The sequence below is a fragment of the Morus notabilis genome, unplaced genomic scaffold, assembly GCF_000414095.1.
Source record: "Morus notabilis unplaced genomic scaffold, ASM41409v2 Scaffold594, whole genome shotgun sequence".
In the NCBI taxonomy this organism is placed as follows: Eukaryota; Viridiplantae; Streptophyta; class Magnoliopsida; order Rosales; family Moraceae; genus Morus; species Morus notabilis.
In genome coordinates, this window is record NW_010359491.1 from 794,469 (window position 1) to 807,666 (window position 13,198).

The 13,198-nt window shown below is 32.3% G+C and overlaps 1 protein-coding gene across 3 annotated transcripts; it reads left to right on the forward strand.

Annotated features, from left to right (window-relative positions):
* The first annotated feature begins 5,717 nt into the window (after positions 1–5,717).
* LOC21405314 (common plant regulatory factor 1) lies at positions 5,718–11,648 on the forward strand. 3 transcript variants are annotated; one of them, XM_024163239.1, is made up of 13 exons: positions 5,718–5,955; positions 7,765–7,960; positions 8,136–8,198; positions 8,295–8,390; positions 8,548–8,628; positions 8,999–9,034; positions 9,123–9,274; positions 9,430–9,478; positions 9,610–9,658; positions 10,094–10,341; positions 10,452–10,529; positions 10,662–10,787; positions 10,891–11,648. In XM_024163239.1, exons 2-13 carry the CDS (start codon positions 7,898–7,900, stop codon positions 11,116–11,118), a joined length of 1,269 nt encoding a protein of 422 aa, XP_024019007.1. In that variant the 5' UTR covers positions 5,718–5,955; positions 7,765–7,897; the 3' UTR covers positions 11,119–11,648. The 3 variants fall into 3 exon arrangements, with proteins under 3 accessions (XP_024019007.1, XP_024019008.1, XP_024019009.1); XM_024163240.1 differs by having other exon boundaries at positions 7,791–7,960; XM_024163241.1 differs by having other exon boundaries at positions 7,794–7,960.
* The last annotated feature ends 1,550 nt before the right edge of the window (positions 11,649–13,198 follow it).

A 13,198-nucleotide genomic window follows, 5' to 3' on the forward strand; every position in this document is an offset into this window, starting at 1 on the left:
TTTGGAGAAAGCAAGGGAGAAAGTAGAGTTGCTACATAAGGGTCTCTTTGTAAAAAAAACTAAAATGGAGTCAAATTGTAATTTTTAAAAATTAAGGGGTAAAAATATAATTTTAAAAAATTTAAGGGGTCAACATATAATTGTTATAAATTTAAAGGTCAAAATATAATTTTTAAAAGTTTAGGGATCAAATGTAATTTTTAAAAAATATAAACCTGACATCACTCGAGTCCTAAAAATCGGTCCCAAAGCACAACTTTGAGCCTTGATATCTTAAAATTATATAATACGGTCTAATATATAAATTTTTTTCATATTAAATATCACATTGGGTATTATACTAATTTTAAATATTATATTTAATTAAGCAATATTAAATGTCACTAAATATTATATTATTAAACAATACGATATAAAGTGTTTATATAGACCCTGCTTATTTCGCTGATTCGAGTTTATAATTCGAATTTTGTTACAGTAAAAAGTTCTTATAAATAATCACATCTAACTTTTTTATTACAATAAAAAATTTTCACATAAAATCACATCTCAATTCAAATTAAAAACTTAAATCAGCGAACTAAATAGACTCGTAATATACCAAACATGCTCTTAATAAACAAATCGGCATAGAGGATAGGTTAAGCTAATGGTGATAGAGCACGCGGACACCTCCCACGTGGAATTTGGTGCTGACACGATGGCCATTTTTTTTTTCTTTTAGTATCTCTAGAAAGTCTAGGGGACGTGATTAGTGAGCTGGCTACGCAACCTCTGTCTCCCGTGGGGCCCTCGTCTATCTGATTTCTTCTACGTGGGACACGTCACTTTCCGGACCACGCACACCGACATCTGCGAAAGGTATGGGGCCCACCGCTAGTACGTGTTTAGATGCTTTTTAAATTTTTTTGAATATCTTTTTTTAGGCAAGGCCTCGTTGGCAAACGGCAGAGATAATTCCTGATTTATAGGTGGCGTGGGCTGTCCGTTGGATTTGGAAGATGAGGGTCGTTTATCTTCCTTTACGTCAGATGTGGGTCCCAATGGAGTTGATTTAATTGGTATTCAGTTTGATTTTAAGTTGTGAGGATGGTGACCACTGCCCTACACGTGGGTCGTTGACGAGATGACTTGGAAAGGTGTTTGAGATTCAGCACTGGGAATGGACGGTCCAGATTTGAGATAACGTGATATTCGAGTCAAAACAGGGTGCGCGTCAGACATGGAGTGCACTCCGCGTCGGAAACGGAAAGAGAGGTCTTACCTCTTGAAATTACTTTATTACACTCAGCTTTTTCAAACTTGACGCACACAAATCCTTCGTTTAAATTCTAATTAATTAAGATAATATTTGGTATATAGATTTTTCATGAGTTAAACCTATCATTTTAATTTTGTTAAGTATTTTTTCTTATAAAAAATTTAAAATTTAAAATTTATAATCAAAATAACTGGTTTGAGTTCATATATTAAACGAATTTTTAATTAAACGAAATTTTTCTATAGAACTATTTATTTTAACTACTTAAATCATTGTCATTTTAACTGTTAGATTGAGATTTTTGATTTGTGAGTTTTAACATATAAGTTTTATGACACACACGACATATAATTGTTAGAATCACATCTATATGTTTAAAAATATAATCGAAGACAAAAAGAATGGTATCAAGGATTATTGGTCTAAAGAACAATCTTAAGGGTACCAAAATAATGAATTTTTAAACACGATGTATCTTTTTAAAAAAGGTTAAATATCTTTGAAATATTTTGAAATAACGTGTAAGTATCAAAATAAATTTTTGTCTTTATTATGTAGTAATAATATAATAATAAATAATGATAAAAAAATGTGTGGGAGTATCTTCACTAGTTTCTAGTAAGCAAGTGAACTTCATGAATTTTTAAGATTGAATCTTCTATTAGTGTGTGATGTTAAATAATATAACGCGCGCATTGCTCATATATCATATAAATGTGACATGCAAACCTAATGAGTTTTTTTCTTTTTTTTTTAAAGGAATTAAGCTGTCGTCAATATCTTTTAAATTTCATAGTAAATATCGACAATTTTTCTCATTATTTTTTAAAACAACATATGTAATATGGTAAAAAAGAATGAGGAGTAATGAATAATATTTTTCTCTAATAACTGATAAATATGACATGTAACAAAAATTGCGAATAACTTATTAGAAAAAAAAAGTTTTATTTCAAATTAAAAATTTTAAATCGTCACATTTCGAATCTATTTACTATTATAGATAAAATAAAAGAAAGAGAGTCTCTCTCTTAACCAAAATATTTTCAAAAAAATTGTTCACATTTAAGTTTAGAAAGATTATTTTATCGTTTAAAAATTATTAATAAATAATTAAATGAGTAATATAGTAATTAGACTAATAAATACCACGTGTATATATTTAGTTTTCCCTATATCCTAAAACTGACAATCTAAGTAGTGACACGACGATACGACTCGAAACCCACACAAAATTAGTGGGGTTGAGTTTATTATAAATAGGTTTGGGTCAAAATTAGGTTGAACTCGTGAAACACGATTAAATATCGTGTCGTTTTCAGGTTGACCAGCTATAATCCGTTTATTAATCGTGTCATATTTAGGTAATACGAATACATAATATAATTACAACCCGTTTGTTACCTATGTTGAGAAATAAATTGATACGACCTTATTATCACTTATTTTATAAACGGGTTATTAGAAACAGGATAACACAACACTATTATGACATGTTTAATAAACGAATTAGTTTTATCATGTCGTGTCAACCTATTAATATACATGTCATGTTTGAGTTTTGTATTACGACATGAATAATAAATGAGTCGTGTTCTTATTAAGTTTTATTGTGTCAACTGAGAAAGTCAACATGATACGTCAACACCAATTACCACTCCTACTATATCTTACTACACAACATGAAAAATTACTTTCTTCAAAAAAAAAATATATATATATATATTTACTATAATCTGAATTAGATACTATTTATCAGTTGTTTTGTACACACTGATTTAGCTAGGATGGAATAAATAAAGCCATTTCATTTATTAAAAAAAAAAGTGAATCAGATTAATAACCATACTTAAAAAAAAAAAAAGTGAATCAGATTAATAACCATACTTCAAATGTGGTGCCGAATTTAATTTACGCGTAATCATCTCCATATTTTACAATACTCATCTTTGTACTTGACTCCATTCTTCGTAGCCTTCATTCTCCAACCAAACGAATGCAGGAAAGTAAGGCCTCGTTCACTTCGCTGATTCGAGTTTAGAATTTGAGTTTTTTTACAGTAAAAAGTTCTCACAAACAATCACATTTAATTTTTTTGTTACAGTAAAAAGTTTTCACATAAAATTACATCTCAACTCGAATTAGCGAAGTAAACAGGGCCTAAGAATTCACTTTTATGATATTCAATAATCCCAACCACGATAAAAATTAGATACGAGTGTTAAAGCCAAATTTTTCCTTCCCAATTTTTGAATGTGGATTCTTTTTTTTTATTATAATTTTGATGATGCCATTTTGGACCACATGATAAAAAATCTAATAATACATATCTAACTATAAAAAAGAATTTCTTGTCCGTATTTTGTTTATTAACTTTTGAAGTTTGATCTGAACTAATTGTAATAATTTGTAATTGGCTATTTGTATGGATACTCCTTCAACTTTACAAGTTTTAGCAAATTAGTCTCAAAACTTTTTTTTTTTTTGCAATTTACCCCTTAAATTTTGAAATTTGTTACAATTTTGTCAAATTGAAAATGAAGTTAAAAATTTTGACTGTATCGTCCACATGAGTGTTTAATGAAAGTAATTAATATCTTTTTATATCGAGTTGATCATCATATACGCATCACAACCGAACATTTTTTTTAAACTTAGAGTGAACTGTTTTGTAGGACAAATTGAGGGTCCTCTAATTTCAAAAAAAAAAAATTATTCATGACGTATATAAAGACTTTAATTCAATGTAAAAAACTAAAATTATCATTATTAAACACTCATGTAGAAGATACCGTCTAAATTTTTATTTCGTTTTTAATTTGATCAACAATGTAATAAATTTTAAAATTTAAGAGGTGAATTGCCAAGAAAAAAAATTAAATGACTAATTTATCAAACTCTGAGAAATGTTCATACATAAAAGCCTTTATAATTTATTGATAAACCTATTACAATTAAATGCGATGATACATTAGTTGATAGTGTTTGGACGGATAAGAACTTTAATATCATAGAGTCCTATAACACTATAACAGTTTTTCACAGTGCGGATGTATCACTTTCGTGAATTCTTTACAAACATAGATATTTATCTTTACATTATTATATTCTCATTGGTTAATTTTTACGACTTTTTTCTTTTGTTCCTTTCTGTATTTCAAAATTTTCTAGTGCACTTTTGCTTTCATCCAGAACATTTAAAACGTAACCAAGAAACATCTTTTCCTCACACATGTAAATTAAATGCCCGTTTATTTTATCAATTCGAGTTTAGAATTTAAATTTTATGACAGTAAAAATTTTTTAAAAACTGTCACATCTAATTTTTTTACTACAATAAAAAACTCTTATATAAAATCACATATCAATTAGAATTAAAAACTCAAATTAATGAATTAAACAGACTCTACATTACAAAAATACAAATTCAAACAAATAAATGATCGTCATCGTTATTATTAAGTATTCAAAAGAAAATATGCTAAAGAACAATACAAATCATTCCCATGGCAGCAGTCCTTGTCTCTTCCAAAGAAAAAAAAAAAGAAATAAAGAAGGCCTTGAGATCCTTTATTGTTATCGAAGGTATTAATTATTAATTGAAAAACAAAAATGGTTCGTTTGGACATCCAACCAAGTCTTCCCTTTCTTTCGGGCAATAAGATTAAATAAGTATTAACCCAAAAAAACACTAAACACTGTTTATTTTAACATTAATTGCAATGGCATTTTGTCACTTAACACGTCGCTAAAATCCACAAGTACACACCTTTGCAAAGACTTTCCACTGTGTCAAATTAAAACTTTATCCACCAAATTAAAGAAAAAATAAATATATCTTTTATTTTATAAAAAATTACTCACATAAAATCACAATATGAAAATATCAAAAACTTATTCTTAAATAGGAACGTTTAGTTGATAGATTCAGAATTATAATTTAAAATTATTTTTAATTTATATATATTTTTTATAAAAAAAAATATTATAACGAACTATGAATTATAATTTAAACCATAACACGGATTCTTAGACCAAATACACTCATAATCGTGGCTTGAGTGGCGAGACGTGGACTCCAAAGGACAAATTCATTACAGTTAATAAAATCTTTTTTTTTTTAAATAAAAAAATACATACTTTTAATATGAGAAGGATTAAATTTAATAATGACGAGGACCATGTCAGCCACATGACGGGTGGAATAGGTTGGACCCTGGAGCCTTTGACGCGTAGATCGATTAATCGTCGACCACGTGTACGGCTGAGGTAACGCCAGAATATATTAAAAAACTGCGAGCGCGAATATCGATGGGCCAGCTCAACAACCACCACACCCCCTCGTATATACGCCGTACCGTATAAAACCACCCAGAATGGATACACGTGTCTGGTGACGTGGAAGTTGCCTTGGCGCTCTTCTTTCACCTTCTTCTTCTTCTTCTTCTTCACCCTTTCTTCCCATCCCTCTTCTTTCTATTTTTTCTTCCCCGTTCCTCTGTGAAAAGCAACAACCTTTTGGGCTCGGATTCTAGAGAGAGAAAGTAGAGAGAGAAAATGCATACGCTTTGAGGTCAAGAGTCTCTCGCCATTGAGGATACGTTAAGTTCCGAGGAAGAATTCCTGAGGAATTTTCGTTTTAGATTAGATTTCTGGCGTCAGGATTGGAGATTTGGATTTTGAAGTCCCAAAAGGTACGTCGAATTCCAGAATTTTCGATTTATTTATTTATTTATTGGATTTTTTGGTTTCGTTGTCCGAGAAAATTTGGTTTCGGCTCCGTTTGGTTGACGAGAAAGTGAGTGGAAGTACGGGGAAGAGTTCGATGCAGGTGTCTTATCTGCCTTTTTGACGTCGAGAAAATGTAGGGAAAATAAAAATTAAATTATGGACATTTGTTGTTTTGCAATTTGAAGTAGACTAAATAGGAAATTATTCGCTTAATAACGGTAAATTACCTATAAAAGTGATTTTTCTCCGTTCTCTTTGCAACAAAACAGAGGATTAGAGTTGAAACTTGGATAGATCTTCGAGACAAATCGCTGTTCTGATGGAAAATTTCGCTTTCTTTGGCTGATTCAACTGGTTTAATAGCTTTTCTCATCGTAATAAGGTTTATATTTTCGCCTCTCTTTCTTCAAGCGAGCAATTCAACTGAGAAAATTGACTAAAAGGTTTGAAATTATCCCTGAATAACTCAGAAATAATCAGAGTAGATTCTGTATAAAACTTTGTTTTCTTAATTTTTGCGACGGGAGAGAAAAAAAAAAAAAAGAATTAAACCAAATAGTCCATATATTTGCTGAAAGTTTTGTTTCGGGGTGTTTTTTGTCATTTAGCTCCTGATTATCCGCTGAGATGAAACATCGCCTACTGCCTTCTTATATCGAGTTAGATGGGGGAAAGACTTTAATGACCATGAACTTACTCTCTATTAACCGGTGTGTGGATTTTCCAGTTTATTCATTTTCCTTTTAATTTATAACCGAATATTTGGGACAAATTCGATAACAATAGTTAACAACAATTACATTAACGATTAACATAGATTTCTTTTCATAAAATAAAATCAAAGGTATTTGTAAAAAAAAAAAAAAAGTTTAAAAAGAATCAAAGATATATATTTTTAAAAAAATCAAAGGTTAATACGTATTTTGTTTGTGTGTGTGTGTTTTTTTTTTTCTCTCTGTTTTTTTTTTTAAAAGAAATGGATCACCTCTTTTTCTTGTTGTATTTGCCTGAAGAACAAACAAGTCAACGTTTTCTTTTACTTGACAATGAATTCGGTTGATGTGAACCGATGTTTGCTTATATAAAAGCGATCAGGAACACCTGTTTTTTTTTTTTTAATCTTAATTTTTGGGTACCAAGTTTTATCTTAAATTTAGTTGTATAGCAAATATTAAACAGACTTTTGTCCCAAGGCGTCCGAAAATTTTTGAAAAGAAAAATTAAGTAAAATTCAATCTATATTTTGTTCAAGTTCACCCTTAAACTATATCTTTCCCATTTCCAAATAAATGGGTTCCTATTCCTTGTCTTCATCAAGTCATCAAAATTAATATAGCGGCACCGATCTCGAGACATTAGCTATGTTACTCTTTACCGAAACTGGGAATTGGTTATGAACCTCAAAATGTGTTAAAACTCCAGCTGAGAATTTTTCAGTAACATAGGATCAGACTTGAAAGCTGAAGTCGACTTCACAGGTTTTTGACAGTATCTGCTATCTCAAGAACGGAAAGAATACCACATATCTGTTTACAGCAGAAACACTGGATAGTCATGTACAAACATCTATTAGAACCTCATTTGCATGTTGGATTTGCTCAAAACATTTTGCTTATCCATGGGGGTTCACATTCTTGGTATGAGTGGAAGAATATTTTAACATTCATAGTAGAATTGACCAACAAATCAGTTCAATGGAGACTTTTGGGTTCCATTTTCCGGAGGTTTTGATCCTTCAGCTGTCTCAGTTTATTTTATTTTTGTCAATCCAGTTAGTCCATGTTCTATTTGATGCTAGGAGGCACGTTGAGCTTCGATATATTAGTTTAATAGAGTAATCTGGCCATCAAGGAAGCACCGATATCTCCGTGAATAATACTTGAAAAACCTGGTTGGTACCATATTATGGGAAACGATGAAGAGGGAAAGTCTGCGAAATCTGAAAAATCATCTGCACCCTCAACACCGGTAAGCGTGAGGTTAACTTTTGATAGAAGTTTGATGTTAATCTTGTTTGTTATGAGTTTTATTGTCGCAAATCTTCCGAAAGAAAGGAGTCATACCCTCTATATTTCTTCTTTTCTAGGCTGTAGGTGATTGATCAATTTGGTAACTTGGTAGTTGTGTCTTTTTGAATTAACAGGATCAGACAAATCACACAAATCAGACCAACGTTCACGTCTATCCTGATTGGGCAGCCATGCAGGTTATTGTTTGCCTTTCATATTTTGCTTGTTGATTGATAATCTTCGATATGCTTATGTCGTGCTAATCCCTTCAAGAATATCTACTATATATTCAGGCATATTATGGTCCCAGAGTTACTCTCCCGCCATATTACAACTCAGCTGTGGCTTCTGGCCATGCTCCTCATCCTTATATGTGGGGTCCACCACAGGTATTTCCCAAAGCATCAAAGCATATAAGCAATTAAAACATTTCTGTTCGAATCTTTGGATTTTATGGTGTTGTTATGTTCTATCCTATGCCAAGAAATAACGTTAGTATATTGTGGAATAATTTACTCAGCTGACTCATTTAATCAATCCTTCCAGGCCATGATGCCCCCTTATGGGGCGCCTTATGCGGCAATCTACTCACATGGAAGTGTTTATGCGCATCCTGCGGTCCCTGTTGTAAGTGTCCTCTTTTTTTTATGCCACGTTTGGTTAGCGATCCTGCTTTTTTTTTTTCTCCCTTTTTTTCCCCCTAGTCAGGTAGTACTTGGTGTTCATTTGAAATGCTGTTGATTATGCCAAGTTTTAGTGAATTTTACTTGGTGTGCATATGAAATTTTCTTTCTTGTGCCTATGAAATTTTCTTTCTCGTGCCTATGAAATTTTCTTTCTCGTGCCAAGTTCCTTCTTTGGATTTCATTATGTAAATATAGCCTCTAATTCCCTCCCCAAAGATGGTTCTTCCCCATTCTATTTATGCCTTTTGTTTCTGTCCAAATTGAAGCTATAAGTTTTCTCTCATGCTAAAGGATTTTCTCTTTGAATTTAGGCAGCGCATGGTCAAGGAATTCCATCATCACCTGCTGTAAGTTTTTCATCTTTTAGATTTATCTCATGTCTGCTGTTATGACGCGTCTATCAACTAATGTGAATTCTCTTCTGGTGCAATCCAGGCTGCGCCTCCTTTGAGCGTGGAAACACCTACAAAGTCATCTGGCACCACCGAGAAGGAGTTAGTGAAAAAATTGAAAGGATTTGATGGACTTGCCATGTCCATAGGCAATGGTAATGCTGAGGCTGTAGCTGAACAGAGGGCGTCACAGAGGTTTGTGAAATCATTTGCCTCTCTCTTCTGATGACTCTTCCACTTGTATTTGTATTCTTTATGTTTTGCAGTGGTCCTTCCTAGTAGATGAACTCCTTTTCTTCGTTCTTTTTTTTTCTTCCCGGGCTAATTTGAACAATTTTTTTTTTTTGCAGTACGGAGACCGATGGTTCAAGTGACGGAAGTGATGGGAATAGTATTGGGGTGAGGGATTCGTTGGTTTTTATCACATCTTTACACCATACTGGTTCTGTTGTTTGATTGAGAACCATACACATTCTGCTGGTCGGTTGAACTTTTAACTTAGTTGCCTTCTTTCTGTTGCTTATATTTAGGCTAACCAAAGCAGAAGAAAAAGAAGTCGAGAGGGGACACCAACCACTGGTACGATTCTGTTCTAATCAGTTAACATCTTTGAAATTAATACAGAGGGCCTGTGATCACTGCTTTTGACCCTGTAAGCCAAAGTACCAAATCATGCAATGATAAAACTGAGAACATTCGATACGTTTGAATTGCGTTTGATCACCTTTTGGTCAAGTTCAAGTTCTTAAGATTCAGAAGTTAGTAAAGTTAAAAGGATTCTTAGGCGTTTGACTAGTTAATTCAGTCTTTTATGGAGTCTTTGTTATTGAATTATGGTATTCCAGCTACTGCTGCTGCTTGATATCTTTCGCGTGAATGTACACCAATCAGAAATGTACACCAATCGGAAACTCGAATCTAGAAGTAATTTGGTTACACGAACCGCCCTGCGAATAAACAGTATATTTGAGTTGTTTACACTCTAATCTCCGTGTTTTGCTAATGTCACAACAGTTGGAGATGAGAAGACTGAGAAGCAGGCAAAGCGAGTCTCCACTAGTGAGATAAATGCCGTCTCAGATAAGACATTGGGTGCAACTGTTCCACCTTCCGGCATCCCAGGAAAGTTGGTTGGGTCTGTAGTTTCTCCTGGCATGACGACAGCATTGGAATTGAGGAATTCTAACCTAAGCACTAAGACTAGTCCTACGGCTACCCTCAACAATACTTGTGCAGTATTGCCAGCTGACTCTTGGTTACACGTATGTTCTGCACATTCTGCTTGCCATTCCTTTACCCTTTCTACTCCTAATCTTTCGTATATAGGGATTCAATAAGTGTAAAATTTTGGTGATTGAATTATATTTCTCAGAATGAGCGGGAGCTGAAGCGAGAGAGAAGAAAACAGTCCAACCGAGAATCTGCTAGGAGGTCGAGGTTGAGGAAGCAGGTATGAAACAATTTGAAAGTGTCTTGTTATTCTTCTATTATTAACTTGAATGTTTTGTTTGTAGTTTCTTTATTTCTTTCTTTCTTTTTTTTTTTTTGAGATATGAAGCGGCCTTTTGTGATTGTTGTACAGGCCGAGACTGAGGAACTTGGACACAAGGTTGAGTCCTTGACTGCTGAGAACGTGGCGCTTCAATCTGAATTGAATCGACTGACAGAAAACTCAAAGAAGCTGAGGCTAGAGAATGCTAAATTAGAAGTATATCTGCTGGTTACTTTTTGAAATTATTACTCCTTAGAGCCCTTTAAGTTTTCATGACATCTCTATACTTTCTACTAAATGCAATCTTGTTCACACACAGGATAAGCTGAAAAATGTTCAACTAGGACATACAGAAAAGATTCTATTGAATGACGTGGATAAACCTATCAGCACAGAGAACCTCCTTTCTAGGGTTAACAATTCTGGTTCCATTGATAGGACTGCTGAGGAAGAGAATGACATGTATGAGAAAAACTCGAACTCAGGAGCCAAGCTGCATCAACTCCTAGATACAAGTCCGCGGGCTGATGCTGTTGCTGCTGGGTGATTGAGGGACCGGTAATTTCACGGTCTTTTTAATTATGTAGTTTTGGCATATTTCAAGCCCAAAATTACTGCTAACAATAAGCAGGGGAATGATACGGCTCAACAGAATTGGCGTCTACATAAACTGATGTTTCTAATTTCTTTTATTTGCGAGTTAGCTCTCAGGGAAGAACTGATGCTTTTCTAATTAGAATTCAGAGTGGCTGGGACGGCCACTGAAAGGTAGTGTACATTGACGAGATTTTATAGACTTAAAAAAAAGATTAGGGAAAACGGTTTGTGTGTGTCTGTTGGTTGTGTAATTTTATTTACTAGTGATGTGAAGACCATGCAAAATATGTGAACCATGAAGACTCGGTTTACTCTCTCTGCCAGGTGCTTTAATTCCTTGGCAAGCTTGCTTGGTTGTTTTTAGTTAAACATAATGGTAGAGTATTGTATTAACCACCTTTTGCTTAATCTTCTTGTTCTGTGATGTGAATTTTATTCAACTAATGAATTATGGCATAAAATACTTTTTCTTAATATTCTTGTTCTGTGAAGTCAATTCTATTTAACAAAAGATTGTCATGAAAGAGGTTCAAGGCCTCGGTGACTTTTGCTTGAAATGTCATGTTTTTAGGTGGTTACCATTTACTATTGAGGACTTTCAGGTGTGTTTGGTTGGGTGAAATGAAAGGAGAAAAATGTACTATGCGTTCATTTGGTTTGTAGTCAAATGATGGTTTAGATGTGCATTTGGTTGAGTTGGTTTTGAACTTGATGTAACTTGTGCATATAAAAAAACCGGTTTTTTAGAAAGTATTCCTCCCAATACATATGGAGTTTAACCTATTTGCTATAATAAAATTATGGTTTTATTTATGGTGTCCTTACAATTTGAATCAGTTTTATGATGTGACGTTTTAATACTTGTTCAAATTTTATGCTTTCAAACGCCACTTCATATTACAGTTTAGACCACCACATAGGTTCAAAATTTTCAGCTCAAACTATATATTGGTTGGACTTGGGACTTAAGCAATGGTAATAGCCTTCTCAATGGGTGGTTGAAGGTTTTAAGCGTCTATATGCAATCTCTATGCAAAGGTGGAAAAAAAAAAAAAAATTAAGCAGTACTCTCTAATTGAAAAAAATAGTACTCCTTTGATTGAAGAGTTTGTGTCATTCTGGTCTTGTTTGTTTCGCTTGTTTAAGTTGAGAATTTAACGAGAATTTGAGTTATAGAGTGATTTTATGTGAGAAAATATTGTAATAAAAAATGTTAAAATTTAAATTTTTATGAAAGAAGATATCGTATTAAAAATTTGATGTATGTTTTAAGAGTTTTGTTTAATTTAAGATTATGGTTTTTAATTCTGTTACAATGTTTTTTTTTTCCATAAAAGATTTGAGGATTTAAGGGCTCGTTTAGTTAACTGATTCAAGTTTTTAATTCGAATTGAAATGTAATTTTATTGTGAGAGTTTTTTACTGTAATAAAAAAGTTAAATGTGATTATTTTTGATAATTTTTTACTATAGTAAAATTTAAATTTTAAACTTAAATTAATAAAATAAATAAATTTTAAATTTTAAAAATTAAAATTATTAATTATAAATTATAATTTTAAATTCATAAAATAAACATTATCTTGTGATTTGAACTTTTGCTTTGGTTGAAGTGTCATGTTTCTTGCGCGGCCCGAAATGTTAGAAGTCAAAAAAGGCAATGGAGAGTTCGAAATGCAAACGTTGGATTCCTCCTCTTCGAAATCAGAGCCAATAAGAGCCTACTCATTTCTTGTCTTATCTGTCTTTGAGATCGAAGTGCCACATATGAGCTTACTTCATCTTCTTTATTCTCCATTTTTAATTGAGTTTTTAGATTTGAAGTTATCTAACCAAAACGAACAATACAAAAGATTATTTTTAAAAGGATAATGTATTAAACTTTTAAGTAAAGTCTTCAATGTGATACCGGATTAAAATGACACACATATATTTTTTAAAATATGTATATATGTATTTAGATAAATTATAAGTGTCTTTATATTATACATGTTTTAAAAAAAATATACATCTTTTTAAGATAATATATAC

Excerpts from the sequence above, each read along its gene's own strand:
- LOC21405314 (XM_024163239.1), top strand. The coding sequence starts at position 7,898 with ATGGGAAACGATGAAGAGGGAAAGTCTGCGAAATCTGAAAAATCATCT. Across the intron at positions 9,479-9,609 it reads GTGATGGGAATAGTATTGGG|GCTAACCAAAGCAGAAGAAA; the intron begins GTGAGGGATTCG and ends GCTTATATTTAG. Across the intron at positions 9,659-10,093 it reads AGAGGGGACACCAACCACTG|TTGGAGATGAGAAGACTGAG; the intron begins GTACGATTCTGT and ends ATGTCACAACAG.